Source organism: Chrysochloris asiatica, unplaced genomic scaffold (assembly GCF_000296735.1).
Source record: "Chrysochloris asiatica unplaced genomic scaffold, ChrAsi1.0 scaffold00075, whole genome shotgun sequence".
Classification (NCBI taxonomy): domain Eukaryota; kingdom Metazoa; phylum Chordata; class Mammalia; order Afrosoricida; family Chrysochloridae; genus Chrysochloris; species Chrysochloris asiatica.
The window spans coordinates 11,630,349-11,652,393 of NW_006408593.1; the positions used below are offsets into that span (position 1 = coordinate 11,630,349).

The 22,045-nt window shown below is 39.2% G+C and overlaps 1 protein-coding gene across 1 annotated transcript in view; it reads right to left on the reverse strand.

The window, feature by feature from the left end:
* Nucleotides 1-22,045, reverse strand: part of PHF21A (PHD finger protein 21A) — a 283,341-nt gene that overhangs the window by 45,966 nt on the left and 215,330 nt on the right. The window contains exons 7-8 of the mRNA XM_006865046.1: nucleotides 11,803-12,054; nucleotides 10,542-10,631 (exon numbers count right to left, since the gene is read on the reverse strand). Of these exons, the coding sequence (XP_006865108.1) occupies nucleotides 10,542-10,631; nucleotides 11,803-12,054 (342 nt within the window). The remainder of the gene's footprint in view (nucleotides 1-10,541; nucleotides 10,632-11,802; nucleotides 12,055-22,045) is intronic.

A 22,045-nucleotide genomic window follows, 5' to 3' on the forward strand; every position in this document is an offset into this window, starting at 1 on the left:
GCCATCAGCACACAGCCCCTCTCCCTCCCTGAGTTCTGGTTTCCTTTTGTAGGTCAAAATTGAACTGGTTTGAAGTCCTGCCTACAACACAGTTCTTCGGATTCTAAACTCTCAGCGTTCTCTCACATACCATGCTGTCTCTTTGGGCTGAGGTCAAATGGCCTAATGCAGAAACTGGTCCCACTTGTGATTTGTGTCTAGTATGGTAATAATGCTGACAAATTTAATATTCTCAATTTTTTCATATCCACTGCTCCAGTCTAGCCCATTTCTGGCCCTTAAACTTCCTGTTCTTGGCTCTCCTCTTAGTCTCCTTTGTGGGCTTATTCTTTCTCTGCTTAATGTGGGTGTTTCTTAGGATTTTATAACGGAACCCCATTTCTTCCCAGTGTAGTCTTCCTGGGAGCCCTCACTTATCTCACGACTTCAATTACTACGTATACACAGGAGCAGAGACCTCTCCCAAACTTTAGAATAGCATTCACTGCTAGTCAGAAATCTCAACTTGCACACCTCATAAGAAGTTCAAAATCAACATGTCTAAAACATTCTTTTTTTTGAAGATAAAAAAAGTTTATTCATGAACAAGAATTCTATAAGGTTTTTTAAGTTTAAAAATTAACCTTTGAATTACAAAGACATGTCAATATCAAACACATACAGTTAATAAAAGTATATGCAGTAAAAGTAAATTGAGTTTGCCCCAATCACTATTAGGAATTATGAGAGTTTGACACATTTTCAATATACTTTTAGAACCTAAACGTTCTCAATACATGTGTGAGTGAGAAAAAAATATAACAGCTTTCCACAACCATGTATAGGAATTGCTGAGATTTTTCAAAGTACTCTTTTACAAAGTATATATTTTCAAAGTACTCTCAGAATTACCAGGTTGGAAATATTTCTAAGGCAATGTTTTCATGAGAAAAAAATATGTACAGCTTCTACTAATGAACTGGAATTTTAAGTTTTCAATTGTACAAAATTTGTGTGATTGAGAAAATGTATATATACTTTCTGCTATTACTAAACCTAATTCTGAACTGTTTTACTTTTAATGTACTTTTTTTAAAATATAAAGATATGTAAGTTCCAATTACATGTATGAATGAAAAATAATATATATATAACATTTCATCCATTAATGAACAGAAAGCATAAAAACTTTTCTGTGTTTCCAAAGGAGAATGAGCAGGTAGGTAGTTCTCAAGAAATTGGGTGAATGAGAAATTAAATAATACATTTTTCCTTTCTAGTACATGAAAGAAGCAAAAATTAAAAAGCAATTTCATATGATTTCAAAGTATGGTTTGTATTATAAGGTTGTAGGTTTCTAATACAATTCTACCTCTAACCTTTTCCTCCTCCTTTACGCTTTAGAATCATCCTTGACGCTTTCTACTTCACTTTTATTTCCTAAATATTTCTAAAATCTGTCTACTTCTTTTTTTATCATCACTGCCACTCTTCTAGTTTATGTTAAGCTCACTGATGAGCATCAGGAAACTGTGGTTAAAAACATGGGGTCAGTCTTTCTGGATTCAAAACCTGGCCTAACTAGCTGTATAACCTCGTGCAATTTACCAGATCGCTCTAAGTCAGTAATTTCAAACTTTCTGAACTGCGACCATATCCTTTCTTCCTATGCATGAGAACCGGCTTTTAGTTAACTAGCTTTGTTCTTCTGGAAACTTGATAAGAGTAAGAATGTCTACTATATTACTAAGCAACACTGCTTATATAAAAATGACTTCTATTTAGTACATTGAATCTAGAATGGAATAACTATATATACTTGATGGGATGTCATGCTTTGTTGTTGTTAAGTGCCATTGAGCTGGTACCAACTCATAGTGATATCATGCACAATAGAATGAAATACTGCCTGACCCTGGGCCAACCTCATAGTCGTTGTTACATTTCAGCCCATTGGTGCTGCCACTATGCCAATCCATCTCATTGGGGGTTTTTTCTTTATCTGTGACTCTACTTTACCAACCATGATATCCTTCTCCAGGGATTGGTCTCTCCTGATATGCCTGAAGTATGAGAGATAAAGTCTGGCCATTTTGGCTTCTAAGGAGCATTCTGGCTGTATTTCTTCCAACATAGATTTGTTTGTTCTTTTGGCAGTCCATGATACTTTTAATATTCTCCTCCAACACCATAACTCAAATATATCAATTCTTTTATGGTCTTCCTTATTCACTGTTCAACTTTTGCATGCATATGAGGTTACTGAAAATACTATGGCTTGCGTCAAACTGACATCTCTGCTCTTTAACACTTTAAAAAGGTCTTGGGCTGCAGATTTGCTTAATGCCATGTATCATTTGATTTATTGACTGCTGCTTCCATAAGCGTTGATGGTAGATATGAGCAAAATGAAGTCTTTGACAAGTTCAATCTTTTCTCCATTTATATGGATGTTGTTTACTGGTCCAGTTGTGAGGGTTTTTGTTTACTTTGAGGTGCAACCCATACCTAAGGCTGTCATCTTGATCTTCATCAGTAAGTATTGTAAGTTCTCTTCTCTTTCAGCAAGCAAGGTTGTATCATCTGCATATGCAGGTTAATGAGTCTTCCTCCAATCCTGATGCCACGTTTTTCTTAATATAATACAGCTTCTTGAATTATGTGCTCAGCACACAGATTGAATAAGTATAGTGAAAGAATATAACCTTGACAAACACCTTTCCAAATTTTAAACCATTCAGTGTTCCCTTGCTCTGTATGAATAACTGCCTCTTGGTTCCTCATGAGCACAATTAAGTGTTTCAGAATACTCATTCTCCACAATGTTGTCCATAGCTTGTCAAGAGCTACACAATCGAAAGCCTTTGTGTAGTCCATTTTGTTTGTTGTTGTCAAGTGCCATTGAGTCAGTTCCAACCCACAGCGAACCTCCAGAGGGTTTCCAAGGAGCGACTGGTAAGCTTGAACCACCAACCTTGCAGTTCAAACTGACTTTGCAGTCTAGCACATGAACCCACAGCGCTACACCAGGACTGTAGTATAGTCAGTAGAGTAGAACTATGTCTGGGTCTGCCCTCGACATAGTTGTGTTGTTCACGAGTGTTTGGTTCACGAGGAGGGGAGATCCAGCGGCGATAGGGATAGCAAAAGAATACACAGACAAACAGAAGAAGGGAGACAATGAGGCACCCCAAAGCCAGGGTGGATACATCACTGGTGGGCAGGCTTGGGACTACAGGCATCATGGCCTCTGCAGGCAGCAACTCACTGCCCTGCAATCTTTACTGCATGCCTTCCAACCCGTAATGCACGGCAATCTTTACTCCATGCCTCCCAACCAGCAAATGCACACCTGGGGAGGCTCAGGCCTCTGCTTTATTCAGGGGAGGAGCTTCACACCAAGCGGGGAGGGATCTTTACAGAAGAAGAATGGTATTATTCAGACAAGGCAATCTTTAAGATAAGTTAAGCCAGTAAACCTTACTTAAACCAATATTCCTTTCTTCCTTACTGGGTTTAACCTTCACTTGGATCAAACTGATTGAACCCAGGGTGGTCCGAGGGCGTTGTCCCCATTGTCCTCAATCCCGTATTCCCAGAATTTACCGCTCCACCTCAAGTGAATATACCCCGGGCAGTTCCTCTCCAGAGCCTCCCTGCTTAATCCCAGTAAACCTGTCCTTGTTCGTCCTCTGAGGAAGTTTTACTGCCTTGGTTCTAGGGGGGAAATCTTGACCTTAGAAACTTAGGGGAATATTGCATTTCTCTGTGGACATCCAGGGCTCATGTTTGGAATTAAATAAATATGACTAAACAATTTGAAGAAAAACAATTTGCTATTAACTGCCAAGTGGCTAGATCTGTTACACTCAGGCCTATAGGGCCTCGAACCTCTGCACAGTCTGCAACAGAACTATTGTATAGTCAATAGAGCACAGGTAAACACCTTTGAGGTATTCTCTGCTCTCAGCCAAGATCCATTTGACGTCAACAATGATGTCCCTCTAGTTCAATGTCCCCTTCTGAATCTGGCTTGAAGTCTGAAGCTCTGTCAATGTATGGTTGTAGGCATTTCTGTATTATCTTTAGAAAAAAATTTCTTACATGTGATATTAATTATATTGTACGATGATTTCCACATCCCGTTGGGTCACTTTTCTTTGGAATGGGCACAAATATAGATCTCTTCCAGTCAGTTGGCCAAGTAGCTATCTTCCAGATTTCTCAGCATAGACAAATGAGTGACTCCAGTGCTACATTAGTTTGTTGAAAGATTTCAATTTGTATTCCAGCAATTTCCGATGCCTTGTTCTTTGGTAATGCCTTCAATCCACCTTGGACTTTTTCCTTCAGTATTACTGGCTCTTGATATGCTACCTCTTTAAATAGTTGAAAATTGACCATTTCTTTTTGGAACAGTGTATCTGTGTATTCCTTCTACCTTCTTCTGATACCTTCTGCATCATTCAATTATTTTGCTCATAGAATCCTTCAGCATCACAATTAAGGTTTGAATTTTTTCTTCAGTTCCCTCAGCTTGAGAAATTTCGTTTTCTAACTCCAGGTCTCTGCAAATTTTGTTACAATATTTGACCTTTCTATTCAAGCTCTTTTACCTCCTTTTTTTTCCATTTGCTTTAACATCTCTATGCTGGGGAGCAAGTTTCAGAGTCTCTTCTGGTTGGAAGGCACTCAAAATACAACTGGGGAAGAGCTGCCTTCTGATATCCATTTTGGTCTTTTCCTTCTTTCTTGTCTTCTCATTGACCTTTGACTTTTTTCCTATATGATGTTCTTGATGTCATTGCACAATTCTTCTACAGTCTTCTATCTTTAGTGTTTAATGCATAAAATCTGTTCTTCAAATGATCTCTAAATTCAGGCGGAGTATGTTCAAGGTTATATCTCCCACGGACTTGTTTTAATTTTCTTCAGCTTCAGCGTGATCTTGCATTATGAGCAACTGATGGTCTGTTCCACAGTCTGTCCCTGGCCTTGTTTAGACTGACAATATGGAGCTTTTCCACAATCTCTTTCCAGAGATATAATCAATTTGATTTCTGTGTATTCTATCTGGTGAGGTCCATGTGTACAATTGTCTTTTACGTTGTTTAATAAAGGTATTTGCAATGAAGAAGTCATTGATCTTGCAAAATTCTATCATTTGATCTTCAGCATCGTTTCTATCTAGGCCATATTTTCCAACTACTGATCCTTCCTCTTTGCATTTCAATCACCAGTAATATCAACACATATTGATTGTATGTTTGATCAATTACAGATTGAAGAAGTTGGGAGAATTCTTCAAATTCATCATTACTGGCTTTAGTGGCTGGTATGTACATTTGAATAATAGTGGTATTAAACTGGTTTTCCTTGTTGCTATGTTGTTATTGTTTATTGTTGTTAAGTGCCATCAAATCAATTCCAACCCATAGCGACCCTGTACAAGGTTTCCAAGGGGCAGCTGGTGAGCCAGAAACACCAACCTAGCAATTCAAATAACTTTGTAGTCTGACACATTAGCCACAGTGCCACACTAGGACTCCGGTCTTCCTTGTAGGTGCATGTATATCATATCCACATATATACATATACATATATCATAGACAGTGTTGTACTTCAAGACATAGCTTGATATGTTCTTTTTGATGATGAATACCACATCATTCTTCTTTAATTTGTTATTTCCCGGCATAGTAATTACATCGTGTGATTGTCATATTCAAAATGGCCAATACTAGTCCATTTCAGCTCACCTAGGATATCACTGTTTATGCATTCCATTTCAATTTTGACAATTTCCAATTTTACTGTATTCATACTTTAGACATTTTTGAAAAATGGCAGTTTTGGCATCCTCGAGGGATTCAAATCCTCTTCCTTTTGAATGTTCTTTAAGTTTGGGGATCAAAATCTACTTGAACAACAGGTTAGGAGATAGACACATTATAGCTGAGGTAATGGGGAAGGGAATACACAAGAAGGTGTAGAGGGGAGGAAGAACAAGGAAGACTGGGGAATACTTAGGTAGGTTTGCATAGGCTAAATGGGACAGAGGTAAATAGAGATGTATGCTCAACCTTGACACAACAGGGCTCTGTGATACACAGGGATCAAGGTGCTTGACTGGCTTACAGATACTGGTTTCCCTTGCCTACTATTGTAAAACAGACATTTAAGTGGGACAGAAAGGAATATTGGGAAATATGATTACAGAAAGCTTGTAAGCCTGTCTTTGGTCTATAACTGATTGGAATAGTTACAAGGGGTACTAGAATTTGCCCAGTGAAATAGGCTTCTTGTTAAGCCTTTATAATAGAGTATGGGGCCTAGGTGGAATCCTGAGCTCCATCCAGAACCTTCTGATGTAGGACATTTCCACTTGAAAGGAAATGCAGACTAACCCAGAGTGGTTAGAGGAACAGCAGATACTTGAAAGAAAGACCAGCAGGAAGAAAAAGGTAAAAAAAAAAAGCAGCAGACTTGTTGGTTGTTACAAGAACAAGCAAGTTGCTCACCTGGAAGCCTTGAAGGCAAGAAAAGTGAGCCCATTAGGATAAACTCCCTTCCAAGACTGAAACTCAAAGGGAATACATGAGCAGGCTTATATGCTTGCTGGTGATCATCTTGGTCTAGCTGTGAGTGGAAGTGGGTCAGGGGAGGAAGCAATGAAGACATGAGCTGATTTCAACCATGTCTATAGATACCTGTTGACCTTGAGATGAGGGAGAGAAAGAGGAAGGGCTGGTGGGCCCGACGTTTAGGGAGACTTGGAAACTCCTGAGCCATGGACACTGATTGACCTAGCCACTGAGGGTTACAGTTGAGAGTGAAGTGGCCAGCTGATCTGATGGTGCGGGGGAGACACACAAGAATGCCCAAACTTAGAGATAGTACCCATTTGACCTTTGAATGGCTTGATGATCAGAACTCGACTAGAGGAAGATAAAATAGTTTGATACAGGAAGCAAGTGTAAGCTGGTATGATTTGATGAACTTAACCTTTGCTTACGGACGTACTTGCTCAAAATTTCAACTGAGAGGAAAGGAGTCTTCACATCAAGGTCCAAGGCTATCCCTTCAGTACACAGAGTTGATAGAAATAAGCAATTTAGACACTGTGTACCAAAAATGGGGGAGGCTATAAAGACATGAAGTGGCTGGCTTACAAGTTTTCAAGAGTGTGCTTAGTTTCAGAGTAGGGGGAAGGGTAGAATACCCCACTGAAGAGTTTTCCACTTGTCTAGATGGGTCTGGTGAAAGGGGTTGGGGGAGGATGGGGGATAGGATTCTTGTGATTCAATAGTAATTGGTATGGTGACTAATTGTGACTGTCACAACTATAAAGGTAGAAGATGTGTAACAAAAAGAGGACCGTAGTTAATCTTTCATTACAGGAATAGAGGACCTAGGACTATCAAGAGGGTAGAGCATGAGCTGAGCATGGGATTCTAACCAGAGAAAACAGTGACACCAGAGACTGAAGCTGAGGTGATGGAATAGAGAAAGCAACTGAGGGCTCTAGACCCTGTTATGAGAAAGGCTGTGTGCCTGAGGGCAGGAGGCTGGCTTGCAAAATGTGTCCTCTGGTTAATTAAATGATGCCTGAAGGGACATGCTCAGGGCTGTGAGGTAGATGGGGTAAGGCTTCCTAACTAAATTCTCAAAAGACAGCCCTGGCTACTGTTAAAAACTGAGCAGGTAGGTGCACTGTTGTGATAGGAAAAAATTCCTTGGTACAACTTGGTTAACTTTTTTCTCACCAATGCAGTTTTCGATTTTCCTAGAATTTCTTAATAAGCCCCTGCATTCAGTCCTGTGTCCTTTGAGAATATCTATCAAGATTTGTCTCTTTGGAATCCACCCCCAACTCCCCTAAAAAAAAAAAATGATTGCTATAACTTTCTCAGCTGATCTTTCTGCCTTGAATTTAACTGGCCCAGCAAATCCTCTCAGAAGCTACTGTTTTGATTAGACCTTGTTCTCTGGGCCATATTGGTAAATCCAAGTCTTGTCCCTGGTTGTGAATGGATCCATAAAATTGTCTTTGTTAGCTTTGGTCTTACTTAATAGACTGAAGGAAAGTTCAGCTTGAGCAGGCTGATCTTTGCAATATGCTTTTGTCTAGTATCCCTTTATTGAAGGCACCTTAACAAGACTGTTGTTGTGACTGCTAGGTACTGTTGAGTCAGTTACGACTCACAACAGAATGTGTGGTCCTGTGCCATCCTCACAATTGTCACATTTGAGCTCACTGTCAATCCATTTCTTTGGGGGGGGGGGATGTCATACTTTTTTTTGCTGACTCTCCAGTTTATCAAGCATGATGTCCTTTTCCATGGACTGGCTGTCCTGATAATATGCCTGAAGTATGAGAGATGAAGGCTGGCCACCCTGGCTTCTAAGGAGCATTCTGGCTATACTTCTTCCAACATAGATTTGTTTGTTCTTTTGGCAGTCCATGATACTTTTAATATTCTCCTCCAACACCATAACTCAAATGTATCAATTCTTCTATAGTCTTCCTTATTCACTGACCAACTTGCACATGCATACGAGGCTACTAAAATTACCATGGCTTGGGTCAGGCACACCTTAGTCCTCTCACTGACATCTTTGCTCTTCAATACTTTTAAAAAGGTCTTTTGCAGCAGATTTCCTAATGCAAGACATCATTTGATTTCTGGACTGCTGCTTCCATGAGTGTTGATGGTGGATCCCAGCAAAATGAAGTATTTGACAATTTCAATCTTTTCTTCAATTATCATAATGAATTGGTCCAGTGTGCTATATAGTAACAAGACTAAGGCAAGTATATTACTGAGAAACTTGTCTTTAGCCATCCACTGATAATAAAGACACATTCTGTTTGGAATAAATCCATGCACATATGAACTGAAACCCTAGTAGCAATACTTTTTGACTTACCCTCATGTATGTCTATCTGCAATACAAAAACTTTATGAAACAGTATGATGCACTCTTACCTTTCTTGTTTTTTTTCACGTTCTTTAAAAACTTTGGTTATAATCAACTAAACTGATTTCACGGTCTACTAATAGGTCATGACCCACCACTTGAAAAACATGTACTAAGCCTTTAGATTCCTTATCTAAAAAAAAATAATGCCCACTTTCTTAAAGTTGTTGTGAAGCTTAAATAAAATAATCCATGACAAGTACCTAGCACAGTACCTGGAATGTGTCAGGATTCTCTAAACATTCACTATTATCATTGTTAACAAAGTCCTGTCTTCCTGTCTGCAGTCTTGACCATCTCCAATCTATACAATGGCAAGAACAGCATTTCTAAACCATAAATCTTAGCATGTCAAGAGCCTGTCTGAAGTTCTTTAAAGGATCACCACTGTTCTTAGGATAAGACCTAAAGTCTTAAACATCGGTGCCACATTGTTCTACAGGCTGTGATCCCAGTCATCCAGCCTCATCTCTTACCTAGCGTGAGGTTCCAGAGTTAGCTGGTCTTCTGTGCTGAGTCACAGCAAATCTCCATTGGTTCCTTAAACTTGTATGCATTTCTCCCCTATGAATCTGCATATATGGTCTGCCCTCTGTCTGGAACATTTTTATTCTTCCTCCATAACCTTTATCAGGCCAATTAGACTAGGGTTTTAGGTCTCCAGCTGGATGTCAACCCTTCAAGGAAACCTCTAGTCCTCTTAAAACTGGGTCAGGGGTCCTTCCTATTTATTCTCAGACCACCCTGTACTTCTCCTAACAGGTACTATAACTGCCTGAACATGTACCTGAAATTCCAGCCAGACTTTATGCTATCTGAGGGCAGAGAATTGTCTGTCTTGAAACCTGGCATATCCATAGTGCCTAGCACACCCCTTACAACCAGAGGTTATTTTGAAACCAATTAAGTTATTGACCACAAAATTCCTTTCTCTTCTCTTTTCACCTGAATTCTGGGCCACCAGATAGGAACTTCCAGCCTTTCTGCCAGGTAAGTCTACTTCACACCAAGGTCCAGATTGGGGCCATCCAGACATTCTTCCATGAGAATAGTGAGTGTAGCCTACTTGCTAAAGAATTGCCCTACAAAGATTATGGGAAAGCAGAGCTATTTGGGCCTAGGTGTAGGATGTTCCCTGTTGAGACCCCTATGTAACCCTATTAAATGGATACTCCATACTATCACTTTCTAGAATACAACAGAATGGTTTTTACTGGTAAGTCTGGCTGCTGTTTTCTTTCCTACTCTCGCTGTCAAATAGGAAAGAGTTCCCAATTCCAGACAGGTTTGGTGTAAATTCTTCTTGTAGGTTAACATTATAAGGTTTATAATGGTTTTATTGCAACTGTTTTAAATCTTGGTCATTTCCCTTTGCCTCAGGTACCCCCCTTGGTCAATGCTAAGAAATCTTGATGATAAAATAAGCATCTTCAATGTCTGGAAACCAGCAGCCAGCATTTTAGCTAAGTGGGATCAGAATACAGCTGTGCTGACAAGCCCCACTATGACTGCTTAGAAAAGGGCCTTTGAGGAATTTGCCCCACCTGGTCCACAACTGACCTTGTCACTGGCTTACTCACCTGCGGGAGAAAGTTTGGACGTGGAGTGAGTCTAGGAGGGGGGATAAACTGTGGTACTTTGATGGGCTGAGGAGGCGTTGCCTGAACCTGCTGAAAAATGAGAAAGATCAATAAACCAGTGAGGAAAACCAGAGTTGTTCAATATTAAAGGTAGGTATGTAAAAAACTTTCAGCATCACTATTCTCTGGATCAGACAACATTTCTACAAGCTCTCTTTGTAGATGGAGCTCATCATCTGAATGAGCGCTGCATTTAGGAACATTTTCACTCTGCCACCTGCATGCTTCCCCTGCAATGGAAACCCTCCACACTTCTGTTTCCTCATTCACCTCATGCAGAACAAAGCAGACACTGACATTCAAGAACTCTTGCACTTACATATTTTAAAAGTCAAGGCTGGATCCAAAGTAAAATCAAACTTGCTGCCTGGCCAAGTGGGCTTTTTCCTAATATAAGAGCTTTTTATCTAACTGCGAATGGTTTTATCCCTATAGAGAATTTCCTAACTCTTAGCATCTGGCTGAGTTATCTGGTTGTTTCTCTAAGGATTCCTTGGTAAGTAGTGAAGCTTCACTTTATTGCTCTCTGGTTTCACTCATCACTGGGCATCACTCAAAAGCCACCAAGAGCTCTTAGCTGCCATTTTAGGCATGGAATTTTAATTCAAAATTTGGATATAGTTCCCCCAAGATTCAAAGAACATCAGCTTCTAAACAGCTTTACCCTAGAAATGTCAGGAACAACTTCTAGTTCAAGTAGTTTCTCCTTCAAGGATCTTTTCTCTAATAGACCTCGAACACTGACACTGTTAACTTGTAAATTTCTTGAATATTTTGAAAGTGCCCCAGTCAACTCTAGTACTTTCTGGGTGTAATTAGCTTAAAGGAATAGTGATTTTAAAAATTTAGCAGGGAGTATCTCCCAAAGCCTTAATACAGCACAAGTGATTTCAAGTGCTCAAGTTTGATAGGGAGGACTGTGGGAAGAATGGAAGGAAAGATAAATGGAAGTGTACGCCTCTGTGAAGGACATCTGTAAAGTCAAGTCATACTTTGACCTCAAATAATGCATTAAATTTTGGTCATTAGTATTGGGACAGTTCTGTAGTTATTAAAGCAGATGGTAGGAATACCAGAGTCCCTTGTCAACACTGCAGAGGAATTTGGAATGGAAAGGGGGAACGAAAGCTGTGAAATCCAGCAAAATGCATCTCCCAAATCCTATCATGTGGGCATAAAGGAGCAGCAGCTGCTGGCTTACCAGAGTGACTGTGTTTTTTGCCACAATTTGGACAGCGTCTGACCCAGGTCCAGTGACCTTACTAGATGTCTGGAGGTTGACTGGTGTGTTCTGCACATCAGTGCCGAGCACAGCCTTCTGACTGTTGATGGCGGTCACCATAGCAATGGTAGGTCTCTGGCCCACCACAGAGGCAGGCATGGTCGCAGTTGCTGCTTTCAAGACGAGAGGTAGTGTCTTTGTGGTAATCATAGAAGCTGTAGTTACAGTCTTCTAGGAAACATGGAGAACAGATGATCAAAACACTGAACTGTCATGCCACTGAATTCTCATCACCAAGCTTCTCCCCGTAAGAGCATTTCTTTTGTGTACATAGAGCACACTTTTTAATACAGGGTAACACAATTCCTTGTTTTCAGCTTCATTCATAAATGGGCAAGTTAGCTCACGGTAATACCTCCATGCTATCACTGACACCAGCTTTTCAACAATGAATGGGATGAGTATACAGAATATGTGTGTACCTATTTCTCTGGCTTCTTCTAGTTTTTTGTTCTCAATTAAAAAATTACAAAAGCTACAATTCAGTAAGCGACACATCATCTCTATCCTTAATTGTGACAATCTTATCAATATGAAGAAAGGTATCATATAATTCTGGTTATCTGCTTCCTGTGAGTATCACTCTGCAGACAAGGAAGGGAAATTCACTGAGGATTAGCCTGTGGCCTCGGAAGCAGTAAATCCCAAACTCCAGACAATGAAACAGATCAACCAACTAGTTTAATAAATATTAGTTCTTGATACCAAAGGACTATGAGTCACTTTCTCTAATCCTTTTTCTGAGGAATCGCTGTAGAAGTTATCAAAGATCCCGTAAAACATGACAAGATGGAAACAAACACCTGTTTCAAAAAGCTTGAGATCAGCGATGAACAGCAAGCAGTCAGAGGACTCAGTGGGTTCTCCCTAAATGCCACTTCAGCACTGAAGCTGTATTTTTATTTGAAATCATCAGTTACAAATAAGGTACTATAAACAGTCATATTGCATAGACTAACTACTGGTACTATACAGATAGGCCTTTTAAGAACATGAACATTTATCTGTTACAACTTGGTTCTGATTTTGATAATACTCCAACCTTTTTCTTCTTACTCTCTACTTGTGATGTTTAATTTGCTAGCCACATGTCTGTCACCAGCTATCGGTTAGTCTGTCATACTGTGTGTGGTGGCTCACATGTTGCTGTGATGCTGGAAGCTATGCCACTGGTATTTAAAATACCAACAGGAACACCCATGGGGGGAAGGTTTCAGCTGAGCCTTCCAGATGAAGACAGACTACGAAGAAGGAGAGACAGACTACTTCTGAAAGTTAAGCCACAGGAAACCTTATGACTAGCAGTGGAGCATCATTAGCTGTAGTGTCAGAAGATGGAAACATGAAGTACACCAAAATACTGTCAGATACAATGATGGAAGATGAGCCCTCAGGTTGGAAGGCACTCAAAATGCGACTGGGAAAGAGCTGCCTTTTCAAAGTAGAGTTGACCGTGAAGACGTGAATGGAGTAAAGCTTTCAGGACCTTCATTTGCTGATGGGGCACAACTCAAAATGAGGAGAAACAGCAGCAAACATCCATTAAAAATAGGAACACAGAATGTACAGAGTATGAATCTAGGAAAATTGGAAGAAATGCATGAAGATGCAATGAGTATCCTAGGCATTGGTAAGCTGAAATGGACAGGTATTGGCAATTTTGAATCTGACAATCATGTGGTTTACACTATGCCGGGAACAAAAATTTCAAGAGGGTTGGAGTTGCTTTCATCATCATAAAGAACATTTCAAGATCTATCTTAAAATACAATGCTGTCTGTGATATACTATCCATATACCTATAAAAAGACCAATTACTAACAATATTATTCAAATATACGCATAAACCACTAAAGTCAGTGATGATAAAATCCTACCAACTTCTTCAGTCTGAAATTGTTCAAACATGCAAACAAGGTGAACTGACAATTACTGGCGACTGGAATGCAAAGGTTGGAAACAAAGAGGATCAGTAGTTGGAAAACTACTTGGTGACAGAAATGATGTTGGAGATAGCATGACAGAATTTTGTAAGACCAATGACTTCTTCACTTAAATGCCGTTTTTAAACAACAAAAAAGATGACTATATACATGTGCTTCACCAGATGGAATACACAGGAATTAAACTGACTACATCTATGGGAAGAGAGGGTGGAAAAGCTCCCTATTATCAGCCAAAACAAGGTGAGGGATCGACAGTGGAACAGACCATCAAATGCTCATATCCAAGTTTAGGCTGAAGCAGAAGAAAATTAAAACAAGTCCACAAGAGTCAAAATATGACCTTGAACATATTCTACCTTTAGTTTAGAGATCATCAGAAGAACACATTTGATACATTAGACACTAATGACTAAACGCCAGAGAGCTGTGGGCTGACATCAAGAACATCAAACAGGAAGAAACCCAAAGGTCATTAAAAAGACAGGAAAGAAAGAAAGACAAGACCAAAATGGATGTCAGAAGAGACTCTAAAACTTGCTCTCCAGGGTAGAGCTGCTTAAGCGAATGGAAGAAATTAGGACGCAAAAGAACTGAACAGAAAATTTCAAAAGGTAGCTTGAGAAGACAAAGTCAAGTATTCTACTGCAATTCGCAAAGACCTGAAGTTAGAAAATCAAAAGGGAAGAACACACTCAGTATTTCTCAAGTTGAAAGGACTTAAGAAAAAATTCAAGCCTTGATTTGCAATACTGAAGGAATCCATAAGAAAAAATCCATGATGCAAATATCACCAAAAGAAGATGGAAGATAAACACATACTGTACCAAAAAGAAATGGTCAAATGTTCAACCATTTCAAGAGATAGCATATGATCAAGAACTAATGGTACTGAAGGAAGACGTTCAAGCTGCGCTGAAAGTACTGGCAAAAAACAAGGTTCCAAGAATTGACAAAAAATAAAGTGAAATCTTTCAACAAACATATGCAAATTTCTATGCCAAGAAATATCTAAGACAGCAATCTGGCCAACCGATTGGAAGAGATCGATATTTATACCTATTCCAAAGACAGGTGGTTCGACAGGTTGTGGAACCCATCAAACTATCATTAATATCACAGCAAAATTTTGTTGAAGATCATTCAAAAACTGCTCAAAGAGTACATCAATAAGGAATTGCTAGAAACTCAAGCTGGACTCAGAAGAATACGTGGAACTAGGGGGATCATTGCTGACATCAGATGGATCTTGGCTGAAAGCAGAGAATACCAGACAGATATTTGCTTGTACTTTACTGACTATGTAAAGGCTTTCGACTGTATGGATAAACTTGGGAAGAATGGGTATTCCAGAACACTTCACTGTGCTCATGAGGAACCGGTACCTAGACCAAAAAGCAGTTGTTAGAACAAAACAAGGGGACACTGAATGCTTTAAAAATCAGGAAAGGTGTGTTACCAGTGCTGTATTTTATTTATTTTATTTATTTTTTAAGTTTTTACTGTGAATAGAAGAACAGTTTACATGGGAGAACATCGGTTTTACACTCATCATTTCATTGCAATAATTACAATCGCCTACGTGCATTATCATTCAACAGTATTTCCTTCTATTGTCTCTGGTGTGTTTTTTTTTTGTGTGTGTGTGTGCTTTTTTTTTAGGGGAGGGGCAGCATACACAAAAACACTCAGGAATATATAATCATTTAAACAAACAAAGGGCATATTCTGCAAGTTTGCCTCCTGGCCACCAGCACACAGCCTTTCTCTTTCCATGAGTCTAGAGTCCTCCACTGCTCTCTCTCTCCATGTCATCATATTGGCCTCCATCTCTGGTGTCACTGCTTCTCTGGTTAGGGTCCCACATTCTGCTCATTCTCTTCGCCCTTGATAGTTCTAGGGTCCTCTGTTTCTGGAATGTAAGATGAACTACTCCCCTGTTTTTGTTACAAAAATTCTACCTTTACAGTTGTGACAGTCACAATTAGTCAGGAAAATAATTATTCACTATTGAATCATAAGAATCTTATTCCCATCTCCTTTCACCAGACCCATCTAGACAAGATGAAAACTATTCAGTGGGGATTCTGCATTCTCCCACACACTCTAAAACTAAACTCTCTCTTAAAAGCTTGTAAGCCAGTCACTTCGTGCAGGGATGTATTCGTTCACCACACTTATTCAATCTGTATGCTGAGCAAATAATCTGAGAACCTGGACTATATGACAAAGAATGTGAGATCAGGATTGGAGGAAGAACTCATTAACAAGCTGCAATATGCAGATGATACAACTTTACTTGCTGGAAGGCAGGAAGATTAAAATACTTACTGATGAAGATCAAAGACCACAGCCTTCAATACTGATTGCACCTCAATGTAAAGAAAACAAAAATCCTCACTACTGGACCAATAAACAACATTGTAATAAGTGGCGAAAAGACTGAGGTTGTCAAACACTTCATTTTGCTTGGATCTACAATCAATACTCATGTAAGTTACTGTTGTTGTTGTTAAGTGTCATCGAGTCGGTACCGACCCATAGCGACCCCGAACAGGGTTTCCGAGGCTGTAAATCTTTACGGGAGCAGAAAGCCTCATCTTTCTCCCATGGAACAGCTGGTAGTTTTGAACTGCTGACCTTGCGGTTCGCAGCCTGATTTGTAACCACTACGCTACCGGAGCTCCTGTTGCTGTTAGGTGCCATCAAGTCGGTACCAACTCATAGCAACCCTATACACAACAGGATGAAACACTACCTGCTCCCAAATCAGACAATATATTGCATTAAACAAATCTGCTGCACAAGACCTCTTTTTAAAGTGTTCAAGAGCAAAGATATCAGTTTGAGGACCAAGCCATGGTATTTTCAATGCATGTGAAAATTGGACAATGAATAAGAAAAACTGTAGAATAATTGAAACATTTGAGGAAACGATGTTGCAGAAAAATACTGAAAGTACCATGGACTTCCAGAAGACGAAACAAATTTGTGTTGGAAGAAGTACAGCCACAATGCTCCCGAGAACCCAGGATGACGAGACTGCTTCTGCCATCTTTCAGACATATTATTATAAGGGAAGAGTCCCTGGAGAAAGACATTATGCTTGGTAGAGGGGAGCGTTACTAGAGAGGACGACCCCTAATGAGATGGATTGGGATAGGCTCAAGCGTGACAACAATTGTGAGGATGGTGCAGGACTGGGCAGTGTCTCATTTTGTTGTGCACAGAGTTCCTATGAATCGGAGCAAATTTGATGGCACCGAACAACAAGTCACATGTGGCTATTTATATTTAAATGAATAAAACCAAATGGAAAGGAAAACTTTCGAGTTCCTTCAGTTGCACTTGTCACATTTAAATTTCCAATAGTGACTACCAAGATGGACAGCAGAGAAGAACATTTCCAACATGGCACAAAGTCCTACTGAATTGTGTTGTTCTACATCAGTGAAAAGTACCCAACTCTCTAAAACAATTCTTCGACAACTCCCTTTGTGAATTTAAGCAAAAGTTTTAATGACCTGGTCATCTATCTTATCACAACCTAATCAGCAATCCTGACGAATGCCTAGAACAGAAATCACCAGATCTTTGTTTCCTTGTCAAGGCAGCGGGAGTGGCTTATTTTCTTTGCCACTGCTTCCTCAAAACTCAAATGGGAGTGAAATGGGAACTGATATTTATTGGGGGGGACAGAGTAAGTAATTTACTCTATTAGTGATGAAAACTAAATAAAAATTAAATGCTACTTATCATTAGAAATGTAATAGTGTTGCAGCAAAAACTGACTTTACATTACCAGCTACTTTCATAAGTGTCTTTAACACAGTGGGATATTAGCCCTATCTTTAATTTCAGACACTTAACTACACAGAACTTATGAAAAGGTGAGCAAGTCACACCCAATGGCATTCACTTCTGGTGCCGCTCCGGGCTGTGGAAGGAAAGTTCTAGGCAGCAGCACTTGCTGACACAGATCGAAAATCAGTTGTGCATGCTTACTTCTTTAAAAGAGGTCAACGGATTTTTGTTGGAAACATCCATGTTTCGGGTAAAGCATGATCAGTATTTTTAGTACTGTAGTCTTCAATGAAAACTTTTTGAAGAATGTTTTTTATTAATTACTTATTAATACTAAGACACAGGCTGGGGTGGCATTGCAGGGTAATGCCACAGGACCACAAGAACAGTTTGAACTGTAAAGTTACTGGTTTAAATTCATTAGCCACTCATTGGAAACTCTATACAAGGTTGCTGTGAGTTGGAACTGACTTGATGGCACTTAACAACAACAAAAATTAGGGAGTCCTGGTGTGGCACTATAGGATAAGCATCATGGCACAAGATCCGTTTGAACCACAAAGTTGGTGGTTCAAACTCACCAGCTGCTCCTTGACAATCTTATACAGTAGCATTGCTTTGAGTTGGAACTGACTCAACAGTACTTAACAACTTAACCACAGTATAAGGAAACATACACCAAATTCATGGAATGCTGGTGGTTAGATGATGAAGGGGAGCTAGGACTTTGAAGAACCAAGCCTAAGGAAAATGTCTGAACAGTTCTGGGAAGAAAAGAAGACACAGAAATGAAAGGTGTCCAATAACAAAGAAAGTTATTTTTATGGAAGTTCTGATGAATCCATAGCTAGCTGACAACTTCCACGTTTCATCACCTTCAAGAGATCAAGTGGTAGCTTCCCTACAAGTTCATTAAGGGGTTCTTGAACCTTCACAAAATCCAACTTGCATGAGCTGGGAACTGATGGAGAAACACATGGCAAGAAGCACTAACAGAAAAATCCTTTTTCTTTGTTTTGTTACAGTTATTGTTGTTTATCTGCACAACATTAGCTTTTAAAAGTAAAGTAGATGGGCTCTAATGTACAAAGCAATACTTAAGAAGAATTGTTTCTATGGGCTCTAATTAACCTCCATTTTAGATTGTTTTGTTCTGTTTTTTTTTCCAAGAGATTATTTGATTTGTGGCTTGGGTGAAAGTTTACTGAGTGAATTAGTTTCTCATTCAACAATTTACACACATTTTGTTTCATGCTATTAGTTGCAGTTCCCTTAATGTAAAGGTTGTTTTTTTTCTTTCCATTCTTGAATGGAAAATCATTGTTGTATACTCAAACAAAAAAGAAACTCCCCTTTTGTTACGAAAGGTTTATTTTGTTTGGTTTTATTAACTGAACTCTTTTTACATTTATATTCCATCATTAGAAATTAGAGGGCTATGAATATATTCGATTTCTGGTATGGTGTTGTAGGATAAGCAGTGGACTGCTAAACACATGGCTGGCAGTTCAAACCTGCAAGCCACTCCTGGGAAACCCCATACAGGTTCGCTATGAGTTGAAACTGACTCAACAACACTTAACAACAACAATGAATATAAGTTGAAGGGTAGACCTGTATCCAATTGTTTTTTAAATTCTTTCATTTATTCTATAGGTTGGAAACATATCAAAATACCCATACATGCATAAGTTGGAATTAAATATAAGTTGGCAGAGTGGAGGGTCAGCAAAGAAGACAATAACAACGAAACTGGTCCATTCCCCACACAATCCTCCCTCATTGCTTCGTGTATGCCTTGATCTATGTTAAGCACTGGGTTTAGAGTAAAAAACTGATTACTACCTAACAGTTATTCTCTTCTGAAATTTTATGCCACATTCAACCTCCCACTTGTCTTTGTCCTCATCCTCATGAACCTTTAATGACTGCCTTTCTGATTCCAAAAACACCACAAGTTTGGGTATACACTGGAGGGAGGCTTCTATAAAAGTGAGTTCCTTCCTGGCGCTGTCTCCCTTTCTCCATTATTTCATAGACTCTATACTCTCGCCACACAGCCTACTTGCTATTCAAGGGTATGCACTTACTTATTTGACTCCAAACTATGGGTCATACTGTTCTCTATATCTTCAATGTTCTTCCTTCTTCTCTCTCATTGAAATCTCATTCATCTGTCAGGGCCCTGCCCAAATACCAGCTCATTTCTATAGCTCTCTCTGATCAGTCTAGTCAAATTACTCTACTCTCTGGTATTTTCACAGCTTGTGCCCAGTACCTTCTAGTGTATTTCTCTGTTAGCTGTTTATATCTTTTTCTTTACATTAAAACATTCCTAAGACAAAAACCGTTTTATTTGTAAATTCATCTTTCACAATGCCTAGCACAGTGCTTGCACATAGTAGGCAATAAATATTTAGAAAATGAATGATAATATGTGTCACAATACACCAGATTCTACAGCTTCCAAGGACAGGGACCATTGCTACTTCTCATTACCAGAAATTAGCACATACAGGAGGAGTTCCAATAAATAATAATTAATAGTAAACGATAAAATATAAAGTAAAACAACCTAGAAGATCTTTTGGCTTTTAACATTAAACACTGGCACTAGGCAAAACAGAAGTTAGCTAAAGCGTATCAGATGGATGATCAGATGGAGAGCTATCTGGGGAACAGCCTCTGACCCTTCCCTATCCAACATGCCAAGGCAGCAGAGAACATACTACCAGGGAAGGGGATCGTGATTTTTATTATTTTCGCTGATTCATATAATTTGGAATGTTACTTTGTACAGAAAGTTTCCATGGGTTAAGAGAGAAACTCCTACATACCAGGAAACAATGAATTCTACTACACTCCTTTGATGTAAACACTGTGATCAAGCTGTATTTTGGAAAAGGAATAATCTAACGAAGCTTTTTATAACTCCAACAAAAGCAGTCTTTCAGAAACAATACAAGTCAGACTCGGGATTGTGAAAATCGGTCTGAATGCCACGTTTCCAAATACTCTTGGTGTGGGGATTAGGGTAAAAATTATGTAGGCCATTCTGAGCTATCTGATTTGCAACAAGGATGCTTCTTTTTTCTTTCTTTGGCATTTTGTATAGTGTTGGAATTTTCTTCTTCTTTTTTTGGTATTATATGTCAATACACAAGAGTGGCTGAATGGATAGTTCTTTCAGCCAGAACATCTGTCTGTGTTCAAATCTTGGCTCGATCACATACTATCTATATGGATGATACTGTAGGATCAGCACTGGACTGCTAAGCCTAGGGTTGATAGTTCAAACCCATTATTAGCTGCTCCTCAGAAACCCTGTATCAGATCGTTATGAGTTGGAACCAACTCGACAGCACTTAACAACAGGTACAAACTAATAAACCTCTCGGGGTCTTAGTCTTCTCTAAAAAATGGAGGAAATAATAAAAATACCTTCCTCATGGAGTTGGGGGTGAGGATTACATATAGTGAAGCACTTAAAAGAGGGCTCGTATAGAGTAAATGTTATATAAATGTTAACTTTAGCATTTAAAAAAATACTATTATTTAGTATTTAAAAAATAATTCACTTGCAAAATGTTGTATTGATAAACCAGTCCAATGTCCATAAACAGATAATGATACAGCAGATGATACTCTTACCTTCTACACATAAAGATACAGTAAAGACTATTGGTGAAGGGTGTCCAAAGAGAAGATCTCAAAACCCTTGAGAGCATGGACAAAATTGAGTATATAGATGTAAAGGTATATATTTTTCCAGAGAGGGGATTCTAGCTTCAATGGACTTTCAAAGTGGTCTGTGACCCCAAGAATCTCTTTTTAAAAGGCATGCCCATATTACAGGTAAGTGTGTGTAGATCAAGACTGAGTAGTTTTCTTAACTGAATTCTATATCCATTCCCATATATGCCTTGTGTATCTTGATTGCTCTATTGCCTATATTATGTTGATGGTGCTGTTAGTTACTGTCTAGTTGGCTCTGACCCATAGCGACCCTACGTACAACAGAACGAAACACTGCCCAGTCCTGCAGCATCCTCACAACTGTGTTAGTCAGTCTCATTGTGGGTCTTCAGCTTTTATCGCTGACCCTCTACTTTGCCAAGTATGATGTCCTTCACCAGAGGCTGATCCCTCCTGACAACATGTACAAAGCCCAAGAGAAGAAGTCTCATCAGTCTCACTTCTAAGGAGCATTCTGGCTGTACTTCTTCCAACACAGATTTGCTTATTTTTCTGGCAATCCATGACACTTTCAAAATTCTTCACCTAACACCAGAATTCTAGTGCACTGATTCTTCTACAATCCTCCTTATTCACTGTCCAACTTTCACATGCATATGACGGGACTGAAAACACCATGGCATGGGTTAGGCACACTTTACTCCTCAAAAGTGACATCT